This window comes from Physeter macrocephalus, chromosome 20 (genome assembly GCF_002837175.3).
Source record: "Physeter macrocephalus isolate SW-GA chromosome 20, ASM283717v5, whole genome shotgun sequence".
Taxonomy (NCBI): domain Eukaryota; kingdom Metazoa; phylum Chordata; class Mammalia; order Artiodactyla; family Physeteridae; genus Physeter; species Physeter macrocephalus.
In genome coordinates, this window is record NC_041233.1 from 103,638,727 (window position 1) to 103,653,452 (window position 14,726).

At 34.3% G+C, this 14,726-nt stretch overlaps 1 protein-coding gene and 1 long non-coding RNA gene across 2 annotated transcripts in view; both read right to left on the bottom strand.

The window, feature by feature from the left end:
• Window positions 1–880: 880 nt before the first annotated feature.
• On the bottom strand, window positions 881–3,427 carry LOC129391639 (uncharacterized). The gene is made up of 3 exons (XR_008616158.1): window positions 3,349–3,427; window positions 2,734–2,844; window positions 881–997 (listed from the first exon to the last, which is right to left on the bottom strand). It is a non-coding gene; the product is annotated as an uncharacterized lncRNA (long non-coding RNA).
• Window positions 3,428–3,867: 440 nt separating this feature from the next.
• FRG1 (FSHD region gene 1) overlaps window positions 3,868–14,726 on the bottom strand; it is a 12,715-nt gene continuing 1,856 nt past the window's right edge. The window contains exons 2-8 of the mRNA XM_024131505.3: window positions 13,899–13,969; window positions 9,347–9,472; window positions 8,488–8,545; window positions 8,032–8,146; window positions 6,675–6,779; window positions 4,516–4,607; window positions 3,868–4,011 (exon numbers count right to left, since the gene is read on the bottom strand). Of these exons, the coding sequence (XP_023987273.3) occupies window positions 3,897–4,011; window positions 4,516–4,607; window positions 6,675–6,779; window positions 8,032–8,146; window positions 8,488–8,545; window positions 9,347–9,472; window positions 13,899–13,969 (682 nt within the window). The 3' untranslated portion in view covers window positions 3,868–3,896. The remainder of the gene's footprint in view (window positions 4,012–4,515; window positions 4,608–6,674; window positions 6,780–8,031; window positions 8,147–8,487; window positions 8,546–9,346; window positions 9,473–13,898; window positions 13,970–14,726) is intronic.

The window sequence follows — 14,726 nt, forward strand, 5'->3', positions numbered from 1 at the left end:
TGAGAATTAGACAAGGTGTGGCCCCAGGTCTCAGTCATGGCTGTGCACTGGAATCAATGTGGAATTGTAAAAACATAAAAATGCCTCAGCCGACCTTAGCTCTTCTGAAGCAGAATTTCCAGTGGTGAAGTCCAGGCAACTGGTACACAAGCTGGTTTGGGAACACTCACAGGGTTAGATGACATCCTGAATACTGTGTTCAGGAACTCAGAAAGAGACAGGCTAGGAACAAAACTGCCTCAGCATAGCAGACCTCAGCAATGCTTAGTGTCTGGACCTCTTTAATATCTCCCATCCCATCCCACACGTGAGGATGAAAGCATTATATAAATACATATCCATTGTGGCTAAACTGTCCTAAGTAGGGAATTTCCCCAATTTTACTCTTATCCTCTGTTCTGAACCTACTCGCTCTTTTGTAAAATGTTTCCTGTTCCCACCCCACTGCTTAATACCCGATTTCTTTCTCTCTGTGCAGCCCCCTTGTCCTGATGTTTGTTTGGCTTGTGTGTGATTTGGGCAATATTTAAGAGGTGGAATCAAAGCCTTGCTGACTGATTGGATTGGGAGTTTCTAATTTCCTTTTAAAGGTACCGATTAGGCATCTATTGGACTAAGTAATGCAAAGTAAGACTGTAAAGCAATAAGACAGCTTCCACAAGCTGCACAAGAAGCATCAGTTTCACAGAGTAGCACTTCATGCTTTATGACAGGAAATCCAGAAAAGAAGAAAATTCTGTGGTACTTTAAGTGTGTACTCTAAGTTTCATTTCCATGTGAAACACTGCAGTTGACTAAAAAAGTACATCCATGGAGAATCTCAACTAAACGTGATTAATCTTGGTTAAATCTAGCAACTGGTTCAGCAGTAATTCCATAACAGCCCAATAATTCTGTAAAAACACTTCCACTGATTTTTTTATTCAGAAAAAAAGGGGAAGACAGAAATAAAAATCCTGGTCATTTGCAATATCTATCAGCTTTCAATTTGGCTCTCCTGTTTAAACAAAAACAAATAATAAAAATTAATCTATGTAGAAACATGTCATATATAGCCAACTGCTACTAAACATAAACTCGCTCAGAAATTGTGCTCTCAATTTTGGTTATTATATTACCATATCGCTTATATTAAAATATTTTAATTAAAATTTTACTTTTCAATTTTATGTTTCATACTACATGGATTTTATTCTTACAAAAAAAATCTTTTCCTGATCTTTAACTCATGTTGCTTAAGGGCTTTTTAAATCCATAACAGCGATTTTAATTGCCTCTGAATTTAAGCATGCCCTAAGCTTCTATTTAACAAGGTGGCAATGTTGTATTTTCATAAGTGATAAAAGTTAGAGGACAGAGGCCTTACTCTATTTCTTTTGAGTCCATATCCTGATTATTATTTATAGCCTATTCTTGATTTCTTAGAAAAAGGTGCATGTTAAATTTGCTCAGCTAGAAACAATTATTACATCATTTGCTATCTTCCAGTAACCACCTCATCAAGTGGTTAACAGGAAATACCTGATAAAACACTGTCTTTATCAAGGAATGTAAAGACATGTCTTAAGACTAATTTTGCAACATAAGACTTGAGTGAGTGGCAGATTACCAAATTCTCTCTCGATCTGGCACTTACCTGATTTATACTTGTAAGCTCACAGCTAAACCTCTCTAACCATTTTTTTAAATTTATTTTTTTATTCTCAATGAAGATGAAATAAACTTTTAAAATGTTTTTACTGGAGTGGAATTCTAGAAACTTCAAAAAGCTAGGCAAAAAGAATTATTTTCAAGAGGTAGTAAATATTATTATTCACTTTAATATTAATATTGTTAATAGTGATAACAATAACACCATTATCTACATAACCTACATAACCCTTTTACAGTTTACAAACTACGTTTACATACATTATACCTCTTCTGTATCTATTTTTTTTCAATTTAATTTTATTTATTTTCTAAGCATTTTTTAAATGTTGTAAATCTAGGACACTACTTACCTGAATAGGAATACTAATAAATACTAATAATGTGCTATGATAAATATCCTGCACACATCTGAATTCAACTTAATACAAGTGCTTCAATTTTGTTATTCGATTTTATACTTAGAAATTTTTTTTTTTTTTTGGCGGTACGCAGGCCTCTCACTGTTGTGGCCCCTCCCATTGCGGAGCACAGGCTCTGGACGCGCAGGCTCAGCGGCCATGGCTCATGGGCCCAGCCGCTCCGCGGCATGTGGGATCCTCCCGGATCGGGGCACTAACCTGTGTCCCCTGCATCGGCAGGTGGACTCTCAACCACTGTGCCACCAGGGAAGCCCATACTTAGAAATTTTTAAACTGATTTTTATCTCATTTTTGGAAAGCTGTACTACTTTAACAGAACCCACTGAATTTTGAAATTAGTCAAACAACTTCTTTCTAGCCCTGGTTCTAATAGCTATAAAAAGTTGATGGTAAATAAGTTTATGAAACAGTTTCAGTCAGACCTGAATTTCTTGTAATAAAATATATAAGCACTTGGAATCTGGTTATTTCCAGATGTTCTTTCTTGGTGATCTTTTCCCAGACTTATGACGTCCTTTTAAGGTAATACCACCACATTCAAAAATTAAAAAATAAAGACAAAAATTTGAAAATTACAGTAATTAAGAAAAGAACACGGGTTTATATACACTACTTCTATTGGCCACTGAAAACAGTTGGAAATGATTAAAAATATACCTACCTGTCCAGAAGTGTTTCGTGCAAAAATCCATCTTTCCGGGCCTTTTTAAGAATTTTACTGTCTTCTTTACTTATTTTAAGTTTGTGGTCTTGGAAGCTCTGGAATTTCTTTCTGTTAAGAAAATATCTTTCTTGAAAAATATCTCAAACTTTGATTATACACGTTTACTGATGAGCTTAAATATTTTAAAAAGTTTTTTGTTTATTTAAAAAACTAATTGTTTTTCTTAAATAACATACAACTTTTCAACAACAAAAATGACTTTAGGACCCCAGCATCAAGGGGGCAGTTGTTTGGATAGCTCTACAAACTCAAGATTTGGAATGTTGGCTGGAGTCTCCTGTGTCCTGGCAGCATTTGCTTGGCATTATGTACTGACAATGACACACTCTATAGAGTAGGGAGAATAGACTAACTCAAGTGACTTGAGCACTGAAAGCTAGCAGGATGATAATTACGAGAACTGAAGCCGTAAGAGAAGCATTTAGTTTAGTGCTCTGTCCTAGAGTCTACATTATGTTGTCTCTGCTTGTCCTTCAAGTTAGTTTATTTTAGGTGCCTTGAGAAGCATGTCACTGCCAAATCTACAGTTCTAAAAGGAAAAAATATACATACACATAATTGATTTCACACTGTTTAACATTTCCTTTGTCTTCTTCTGGAATATCATCTTTTTTCTTAGTTTCTCTTTCGGGGGCACTAACCTGTGTCCCCTGCATCGGCAGGTGGACTCTCAACCACTGTGCCACCAGGGAAGCCCATACTTAGAAATTTTTAAACTGATTTTTATCTCATTTTTGGAAAGCTGTACTACTTTAACAGAACCCACTGAATTTTGAAATTAGTCAAACAACTTCTTTCTAGCCCTGGTTCTAATAGCTATAAAAAGTTGATGGTAAATAAGTTTATGAAACAGTTTCAGTCAGACCTGAATTTCTTGTAATAAAATATATAAGCACTTGGAATCTGGTTATTTCCAGATGTTCTTTCTTGGTGATCTTTTCCCAGACTTATGACGTCCTTTTAAGGTAATACCACCACATTCAAAAATTAAAAAATAAAGACAAAAATTTGAAAATTACAGTAATTAAGAAAAGAACACGGGTTTATATACACTACTTCTATTGGCCACTGAAAACAGTTGGAAATGATTAAAAATATACCTACCTGTCCAGAAGTGTTTCGTGCAAAAATCCATCTTTCCGGGCCTTTTTAAGAATTTTACTGTCTTCTTTACTTATTTTAAGTTTGTGGTCTTGGAAGCTCTGGAATTTCTTTCTGTTAAGAAAATATCTTTCTTGAAAAATATCTCAAACTTTGATTATACACGTTTACTGATGAGCTTAAATATTTTAAAAAGTTTTTTGTTTATTTAAAAAACTAATTGTTTTTCTTAAATAACATACAACTTTTCAACAACAAAAATGACTTTAGGACCCCAGCATCAAGGGGGCAGTTGTTTGGATAGCTCTACAAACTCAAGATTTGGAATGTTGGCTGGAGTCTCCTGTGTCCTGGCAGCATTTGCTTGGCATTATGTACTGACAATGACACACTCTATAGAGTAGGGAGAATAGACTAACTCAAGTGACTTGAGCACTGAAAGCTAGCAGGATGATAATTACGAGAACTGAAGCCGTAAGAGAAGCATTTAGTTTAGTGCTCTGTCCTAGAGTCTACATTATGTTGTCTCTGCTTGTCCTTCAAGTTAGTTTATTTTAGGTGCCTTGAGAAGCATGTCACTGCCAAATCTACAGTTCTAAAAGGAAAAAATATACATACACATAATTGATTTCACACTGTTTAACATTTCCTTTGTCTTCTTCTGGAATATCATCTTTTTTCTTAGTTTCTCTTTCGGCACAGGATCTAATCTGGATATTGGAGATGAGAACCCAGCAGGTTACACATTTATCTTCCCCCTGCTCCACCTTACTTATTATAAAAGAACATTCTAGGTGATTTCTTATGCAAAAGAAGAAAACAGTTAACTTAGCAATTAGATTCAGAAAAAGACAGATTCTAGATATGTGTTTCTATTTATATATATAATTTATCTAAATAATTGCTATTATATGTTTCTTTAGAGCCCTTACATCAGAAACACTGAAGAGAAACTTATTTGAAAAGCATTTTACAGATCAGATCCCACTAAGCCAATTAGGCAATAATTTAACTAGTTTAATTTTGGCTGCAAAAGTAAATACAGTAGGATCAAATTATCCTGCTGTTTAGTGTTCATTTTATAACATTGAAAGTTTAAGACAGTGGCTATTTTAGTATGCATAGAATATTACCAACACATTAAAACTTAACATAAAACAATTCGTTTTCATCTAATTGGAATCTATCCCTTTTAAATCCTCCTTATACTTTCATAAGTTTTGACAGATACTTACTATCACATTCCATAAATTAATTGATAGAGATATAGCAATTAGGATCAACTGAGTGGGGTAAGAAGAGGACAGAATTCAGGGCCATGAAACTGGCAATTTGGAACCCAAAGGACCCACATCTGGAAAGGGATCTCTGTGGCTTAGAGCACAATTCCAAGATTGCTTAGAAACCGGTGAGCAATAGGCATGTGCAGATAATATGTGTGCAACGGTTTTGGCTGGAGGAGTTCTAGAAGACCTGGGGGAATTCTGGGCCAGGTCTGTGACACAATACTGCTTTTGGGAGGAGGGAATGTGTTCTGGTAGATAAGGCTAGGCTATAAAGGTGGATGCTGACATAGACTAGCAGAGCCTGCAACGTAAAAGGCAAGGTGGAAAGAGTCCTGGATTATCATTGCTCAGAGCTTCCAGGTACCTGCTAACCAGAGAGACCCAGGGAAATCTGACAGGTACTTCATATAAAAACGGTTGTAATTATTGATAAATATAGCATAGTGTTTTTTTATTTCTGTAGATGTGCAAAGTACTGCACATACATTTGTACTGCTTGTCTTCAATAATCATACTTTCATAATATAATCTAGATGAAAAACAATTCAAGCACGATACAATAAAATTAAATATAAATAAATAAAATTAAAAATAGGTGAGTCAGAAATACACCAGCATTTTTCTAATGACTGCTTCCTGAGAAGCAGTGTGTGTGGAACATAATTTCTAGGGTCAGTTGGGCCTGGGTACACAGCCTGTCTCCACTTTATCTGTGTGACTTCATGAAGTGACTGATCAAAACAGTGAGGATGTAGGGGAGGTCAAAGGTTGTTTCCTCCTCTGTAAAGTTAAGATAACCTCACAGGAACACTATGAAGATTAAAGACAACTATGCATGTGCCTCACTCAGCAGAGTACCTGCAGCTACTTGCTGTAGTTTTTGTTTACATAATTGAAAAATGTTATGACTAATACTTTAAAAAATATAACAAGAAAATCTAGGTTTTAGATTTAAATTTTTTGAGATTTAGGCAGTGAAAATGGCTTTTGAGAAAATTATGGAAGACAGACCAAAACTTCTAATTCCTGAGCTGTCTAGAATGGTATTTTTTTCTCCATCAGTCAACTCCAAATGATGAAATGAAGAGTTACTGGTATTAACATTCTTGTTTAAAAAGATTAGTGATATTTTTCAAGGTAAAAAGAATACTGTAAGACTGTAAAACTGAGGATTATGAAAATCGAGAACATTTTAAAAATACAATCAAATATATGACACAGAATTTAAAACAAAACATATACAAATACTTGATAGATGTGTTTAAATTATGCTGATACTACAGAAAATGTAACATGGATTTTTATGCTTTATTTTAAGGATTAAAGCTACTTTAGAAAAGGCTTTTTTCCCTCATTTCTTTAAGCTTTCCACTCTGGCCCTCACTAATGCATTACACACAGTGACTCTGGATCAGACTACAACATTTTAAAGAGATGCAGTCACATCATACATGTGACGTGTATTAGTCTATAGAAAAGTCTCATGATTACCTTTATCATTTCTTCTTCTCCTGCCGTTTTACTTTTTGCTTCTATATCACCTGCTTCATTGCATCTAATAAAGCAGCTATTTGAGGCCAGTAAAGCCATTTTCCCCTAAATGAACAAAATAATAAGAAATAAGTTATGAGAATACCTGTGAAAAAAATTCTTAAGTCTTGAGACTAAATTGATTTTTCCCATGTCTAAAAGTAATCAGGAAAAATAATGTGAAGAAAACCTGGAAAAATAAAAAAACATACAGAAAACCAAAATCACCTATAATCTTACTACTCAAAGATAACCACATTAAATATTTTTAGTATATTCTATTAGTAGGACTAAATTCTAACTGTATGGAATAGAATTATTTCCTTTGGCCTCAGAGATTTATTGAGGATATAACTGATTTAGTGTTTTAAAAAGTTAGCTTTAAAGACAAAAAAAATTATAATAGTAGTGTTATAAATTTTTCTCCATAATTAGAAAATATAAAAACATATCATAGTTGACTGAAGTATAATCAACTATACTTCAATAAAATAAAAAAAATGCAGAGAAAATATATCTCATAAAAGCTAGCCTTCAATGCCTTTGAATTTATTGCTCAGAACTTTAAGAATCAATGTCTGAGGGACTTTTGGGTGTAGAAAGAATTAAATCTTCTATCATATCCAGTTACAAAAGTGCTAATAACATGGATTTGACTTAATTTCTTATTTGAGGTGGTAAGGGCTGGGTTTTCTGTCATCTGGATGGCTTTTGGTATGCTTGGATGTGGCTGTATAGTCTAAGGTGATTTAAATCTGTGCTGCTGATCTTTCTGCTGAGTACCTTTTTGTAATAAAGTTTTATTTGTTACATCAGGGACTTTTAAGTCTTTCTTTCATTTAAATTTAAAATTTTAAAACTTAGTGTTTTTCCCAAAAATAAAGTGAAATGAACATCCCTCAAATTCTGTATAGCTGGTAGTATCTGACTCATCATCCTGGCCTTATCATATGTTGGCGTTTTCTGTTGATACAATGAAAAATATCTATTCAGTTTCTTTGCCCATTTTTAAATATTTCTTTCTTTTGCTATTGAATGAGTTTCTTATATAATTTGGACATTAACACCTTATCAGATATATGGTTTGCAAATACTTTTCCCAATCCATAGCTTGTCTTTTCACTTTGTTGTTTTTTTTTCCCGTGTTGCACTATTTTTTGAGATGTTTTTAAGGTTATGAATTCATGTTGGTTTTAAAAAATTTAATGCATTATTGCAGTCTACTTTTTTTGTTTTTTTTGAACATAGGTTCTCAATGAATGTTAGAGACCTTCCCATTCACTGACAAGGAACTTTTATGAACAGTAAGAGTACTTACATCTTGAAAGACAGGTTCCCATTGTTCTCTTGGTCCAATTGCATCTGAACGCCCAACAACAAGTCCATCTGAATTTATACCTAGGTATTTTCCATAGCCAGATTTCAGGGCAATTCTTCAGATCAATAAAATAGATCAATGTTAAAACAGAGAGAAAGGAGATTAAATATGGAACATAAAAATAGTATGTGTGTGTATAAAAATTAAAGACTAACCATAGTCCAAATGTTCAAAAGCCATGTGTGGCTAGTGGCTACCATACTGGACAATGTAGTTCTATGTATACAATTTAATAGTCTACTTTCTTAATACAAATATTATATAATACTTTATATAGCAAACATTTTCCAAATTCATTATTCTTCAAAAACACTACTTTTAATGGATATATAATATTCTATTACAATGTATCATATTGTACTACAATGTATTAATTATAGTTCCACTCAAGCTTACCTGGAATCAGACAATTTGACAGCTGTAAACTGCTCTGGAGGACTAGGACCCTCATCAACTACAGGAGAAAAAACAATTTGAAATAAATTTGACATTTCTTATAAATATACATATAAAGATACTCTTTAGCTTGAAAGAAGTAGCTCTTTTAAAAACAAATGTAAGAATATTATATTATGATGTATTATAATACAGTATTCATAGTATCAAGAGTTACTTTATCTTCTATATAACTCATGTTTAGTTTTACATACTTAACAAGATAGGTCAGCATGATGCTTATTTAGTCACTTCCAAGATACTATCTCTTTGTATTTTAAAATGCAGTCAGCACATACACAAATAAGCACTTAATATTTAAAAAGCTAAATGCTTTAATTTATTCAAGGGTGGCCATTCAGACAAAAAGCTACTGCTTTTTAATCTTCTAATTTCTTCGTATCTCATTAGTGCTTCTTCCCATGGGCTAAAAGGAATGAGAAAACTTTAAATTATTAACAGTTAGTTAATGCTCCAAGTTAGTTTTGGCAAAAGGTCTAAAGAATAAAGGAATTCAAACCTTTGACTCAACCAGGTTTTCTTTTTCTTTCCACTTATTATTTCAATTATTCATATTGTTTTTGATTCCATGGATACTCTTCTGGAACTATACAGAATGTTTTCAAATGCTTACACTGGAAAGAGGGAGTTGCCAATAACTGGTAAATAGTGAAGAAGGAAAAAAAATGGAAGAGTCAAACCAATGGATTCATTCCTTTGGAATATATTCGAGATTTGTTAGAATTTGGCCTAAGTGAATGAATGTCATAAAATATATACTGTAGCCTTTTCCCTTCCATTGCTTCTACCAGACACAAACCTTCTTTATGTGGAGCTCCCAGTGTAAAAAGTCCATTGTCAAGTGCATGTATGTAGGTTCCTTTATCCATTTCAATCGCTATGGTTCCTGAAATTTCACCAAAGTTTGTTACTGTCCACCAGATTCCTAAAAAATAAAATCAGTAATTTAAATTTATATTCTGGATTTGATAGAAGGTTTTTACTTGTTGCTGTTGTCATTATAACATATTTAAAATTGTTATTTTGTAGTTGTAAGAAATAATACAGGGAGATTTCATATACCCTTTAATCACTTTCTCCCATTGGTTAACATCTTGCATAACTATAGTCAGTATCAAAACCAAAAAACTGACACTGATACAATCCATGAAACTTATTCAGATTTCAACACTTTTACACACATTTACTTGTATGTTTCTATGCGGGTATGTAGATCTACGTTACTACCACCACAATCAAGATTAGGTTCTTTTAAAATGTAAAATAGCAGTACACATGAAGGCATAAAATGATATACAGAGAACAGTCTCTCTCATATTAGCCTCCAGTCATCCATGACTGCTTTCCAGAGGCAATGACTATTGCAACCTGTTTCTTATGTATCCCTCCAGATTATAATTACAATTGCTAAGACTGAGGTCAGGGAGCTTATTACGTATATTTTCCTTCTAGGAGTTTTATGGTTTCAGGTCTTACATTTAAACATTTAATTCATTTTGAGTTAATTTTTGTGTATGGTACAAGATAGCAGTCTAGTTTTCCCAACATCATTTATTGAAAAGACTGTCCTTTCCTCATTGTATATTCCTGGAATATGCAATGGGTTTATTTCTGGGCTCTCTATCCGGCTCCATTGATCTATGTGTTTTTTATGTCAGTACCATACTGTTTTGATTACTTTAGCTTTATAATATACTTTGAAATCAGGAAGTGTGATACCTCCAGCCTTGTTCTTCTTTCTCTATATCACTTTGATTATTTGGGGTCTTTTGTGGTACATATAAATTTTAGGACTGTTTGTTCTACTTCTGTGAAAAATGCCACTGGAATTTTGACAGGAATTTCACTGAATCTGTAGATTGCTTTGGGGTTAGTTTAGACATTTTAACAATATTAATTCTTCCAATCCATGACCATGGAATATCTTTTCTATGTGTCTTCTTCAATTTCTGTCATTAATGTCTTATAGTTTTCAGTGTACAGGTCTTTCACCTCCTTCATAAATTTATTCCTAGGTATTTTATTCTTTTTGATGCAGCTGTAAATGGGATTGTGAATTTCGCTTTCTGATAGTTCATTATTTTTTTTTTTTTTTTTTTTTTTTTTGTGGTATGCGGGCCTCCCCCTGCCGTGGCCTCTCCCGTTGCGGAGGACAGGCTCCGGACGCGCAGGCTCAGCGGCCACGGCTCACGGGCCCAGCCGCTCCGCGGCACGTGGGACCCTCCCAGACCGGGGCGCGGACCCGGCTCCCCTGCATCGGCAGGCGGACGCGCAACCGCTGCGCCACCAGGGAAGCCCTGATAGTTCATTATTAACGTATAGTAAATGCAACAAATTTTTGTATATTCATTTTGTATTCTGCAACTTTAATGAATTTGTTGATCAGTTCTAACAGTTTTTCGGTGGAGTCTTTAGGGTTTTCTATATATAATGTCCTGTCATCTGCAAATAGTGACATTTTTACTTCTTCCTTTCTGATTTGGATTTCTTTTTCTTGCCTAATTGCTCTGTAAGACTTCCAATACTATGTTGAATAAAAGTGGCAAGTGTGGGCATCCTTGTCTTGTTCCTGATCTTAGAGGAAAAGCTTTTCACTGTTGAGGACAAACCTAAATTGTATCCAATTTTTGTTGGGTCTGATAATGATAATGTTATGTATTAAAAGAAAGAGCAAAACAGAAGGAAGAAAAGAGAGAGAGAAAGAGAGAGACTGATCTTATAAGAAATGCACATTTATGTATATATGTATAATGACTTAGTATCTTTTATTTTAAAATTCTCCAGAAAAATGTATGCATGAGAGATTATCTCACAGTGGGCATGTGTGTAAGTGAAACAAGACTGTTAAAATATTGATTATTACTAAAGCTCAGTGATTCATTATATTCATGGAAGATTCATTACATTCTTTTCTCTACTTATGTATTAGTTTAAAAATTTTCCATAATAAAAAATTTTAAAAATTGAGTTAATCACACTGTACAAAATTATCTATTCAGCTGAACAGGTCAGGCTTTTCGTAACTAATAAAAAAATTAGTAAAAGTTTAGCTTAAATGAAGCTGGACCTTACCTAATACCATATACACATACTAACTCAAAATGGATCAAAGACCTCGGGCTTCCCTGGTGGCGCAGTGGTTGCGCGTCCGCCTGCCGATGCAGGGGAACCGGGTTCGCGCCCCGGTCTGGGAGGATCCCACATGCCGCGGAGCGGCTGGGCCCGTGAGCCACGGCCGCTGAGCCTGCGCGTCCGGAGCCTGTGCTCCGCAACGGGAGAGACCACAACAGAGGGAGGCCCGCAAACCACAAAAAAAAAAAAAAAAGACCTACATGTAAGGTCTGAAACTATCAAGATAAAACTCTAAGAAGAAAGCATATGGGAGAAGCCTCATGACACTGGATTTGACAATGATTTCTTGGATAGGACATCAAAGGCACAAACAACAAAAGAATAAACAGACAAATTGGACTTCATCAAAATGAAAAATTTTTGTGCATCAAAGGACACTATCAATAGAGTAAAAAGACAACCAGAAAATATTTGTACATCACATATTTGATAAGGAATAAATATCCAGGATATATAGAGAACTCTTAAAACTCAGCAACCACAAGAAAAGCAACCCAATTCAAATGATGGGCAAAGGACTTGAATAGGCATTTCTCCAAAGAAGATATGCAGATGGCCAATAACCACATGAAAAGATGCTCAACATTACTAATCATTAGGAAAATGCAAACCAAAACCATAATGGGATACCACTTCATACTCATTAGGATGGCTTTTATCAAAAATACAGAAAATAACAAGTGTTCATGAGGATGTGGAGAAACTGGAACTCTTGTGCACTGCTGGTGGGAATGTAAAATGGTATGGTGGTTTCTCACAAAATTTAAAATAGAATTACTGTATTTGATCCAGCAATTCCATTTCTGGGTCTATACCAAGAAGAAATGAAAGCAGAGTCTTGAAGAGATATCTATACAACCATGTTCACAGGCAAAAGGTAGAAGCAACCCATGTTTTCACTGATAGATGAATGGATAAACAAATGTGGTATATATGTACAATGGAATATTATTCAGCCTTAAAAAGGAAGGCAATTCTGACACATGCTACAACATGGATGAACCCTGAAGACATTATGCAAAATAAGACAGTCATAAAAGGACAAATACTGTATGATTCCACCCCTCTGAGGTACCTGGAGGTTGCCAGGGACTAGGGGGGAGTGAGGAATGGGCATTTATAATTTAATGGGTGCTAAGTTTCAGTTTTGCAAGATGAAAAAAATTCTGGAGATGGATGGTGGTGATGGCTGTATAACAACGTGAATGCACTTAATGACAATGAATTGTACACTTAAAAATGGCTAAAGCAATAAATTTTGTTATGTATATTTTACCACAATTAAAATAATTTAGTGAGAGCTTTACATAATTTATTTCTAACTTATAGCTATAATTGTTTTCAGTAAAAAAAAAAATGCTTTACTCAGAATCATTATCAGCATCCTATGATCATTAAATCTTTCTTAAAAATGTAATAGTTAATGATTTAAAATTATTTGTATTTTATATATTCTGTGCCATGTTGACCAAGTACACTTAATGTTAATTCTCCCCAAATGACCTAGATTCAATATAATTCTCCCAGAAAATCCAACAGGATTTATGGTAGAAAATAATAAATTGTAAAATTTATATGGAAACACAAAGGATCAGAAGAGAATAAAGAAGTGAAGAAGTATAAAGTTGGGAGATTCACACAACCTAATTTCAAGACTTTATGAAATGACAATAATCAAGACAAATCTATCACTATAACAGTAGACAAATCGATGGAACAGAGTCCAGAAACAGACTTAACACATATAAAGTCAATTGATTTTTAACAAAGATACCAAAGCACTTTAATGGAGAAAGGGAAGTCTATTCATCAGTGATGCTGGGACAACTAGATATCAATATGAAAAAAAAAGAGAGAAAGAGAAAATAATTTGTAAAATGTTTTTGGTTGAATAATATTTATCTATATTAGGCCTTTAAAATGATATATCAGAATCTCTGGGTTATTAAGCAGTGTAATGATTCAGAGAACCATGTTTCCTCTCTCCTGTGCTTTGCTCTGATGATGAAGAAAAGGTCTCAGCAGTGACATCTACTGTGCTGGAGCATAAAAGCCATCTATAACTATAAGTAATATTTGAGCGCTTTAAGACAAATATGAGTCGGTCATAAATTCCTTCTACTTCCTTTTTACTACTTATCCCTACTAGGAAAATATTTTTAAAGGGATCTCAACCAATGTTAACTTTTCTCAGAATAAAGTATACAAAACTGACTCACCAACAATATCAAGTTGAATTTCTTCATCTTCTTCTCTTTTTCTCTTCTTCTCTTTGCTCTTTTTCTTCTTACTATAGGAGATAATTTATATAGATGAGTTTAAATATATTGATTTGCATACTGTCATAAGATGGACTCTTAGAAGACTCTTTTAAGATGTACATTGATATATAAATTATTGATTTACAACGATATACATTGATATGCCCTCTTCTAATCCTGAGAAGTCACTTCTGATCCTGTACATACTGTGTTACAGTTAAGAGAACAGACTCTGGAGCCAGACTGCCTTTTAAAAGCCTGATTCTCTCATTTCTTAGCTCTGTGATTTTTGGAAAATTTACTTAATCTCTCTGTAAGTCAGTTTCCCCACCTACACAGTGAGGATAATAATTTAACCCAACTCTTAAGGCTGTTGTGAGGATTAAGAGAATGCGTATCTTCATACATTGCTCATGAAAATGTAAAATGGTGCAGCCACTTAGAAAAGAGTTTGGAGTTCTCAAAAAGTTAAACACAGAGTTACCATAGGACTTAACAATTCTACTCCTAGGTATACACCCAAGAGAAAAGAAAACATATGTCCGCACAGAAACTTGTATGAGAATATTCATAGCAGCATCATTCACAAGTGCCGAAAAGTGGAAACCCAAATGTCCATGAACTGATGAGTGGATAAACAAAATGTGTTGTATCCATACAATGGAATATTACTCAGCCATAAAAGGAATGAGTACTGGGGCTTCCCTGGTGGCGCAGTGGTTGAGAGTCCGCCTGCCGATGCAGGGGATACGGGTTCGTGCCCCGGTCCGGGAAGATCCCACATGC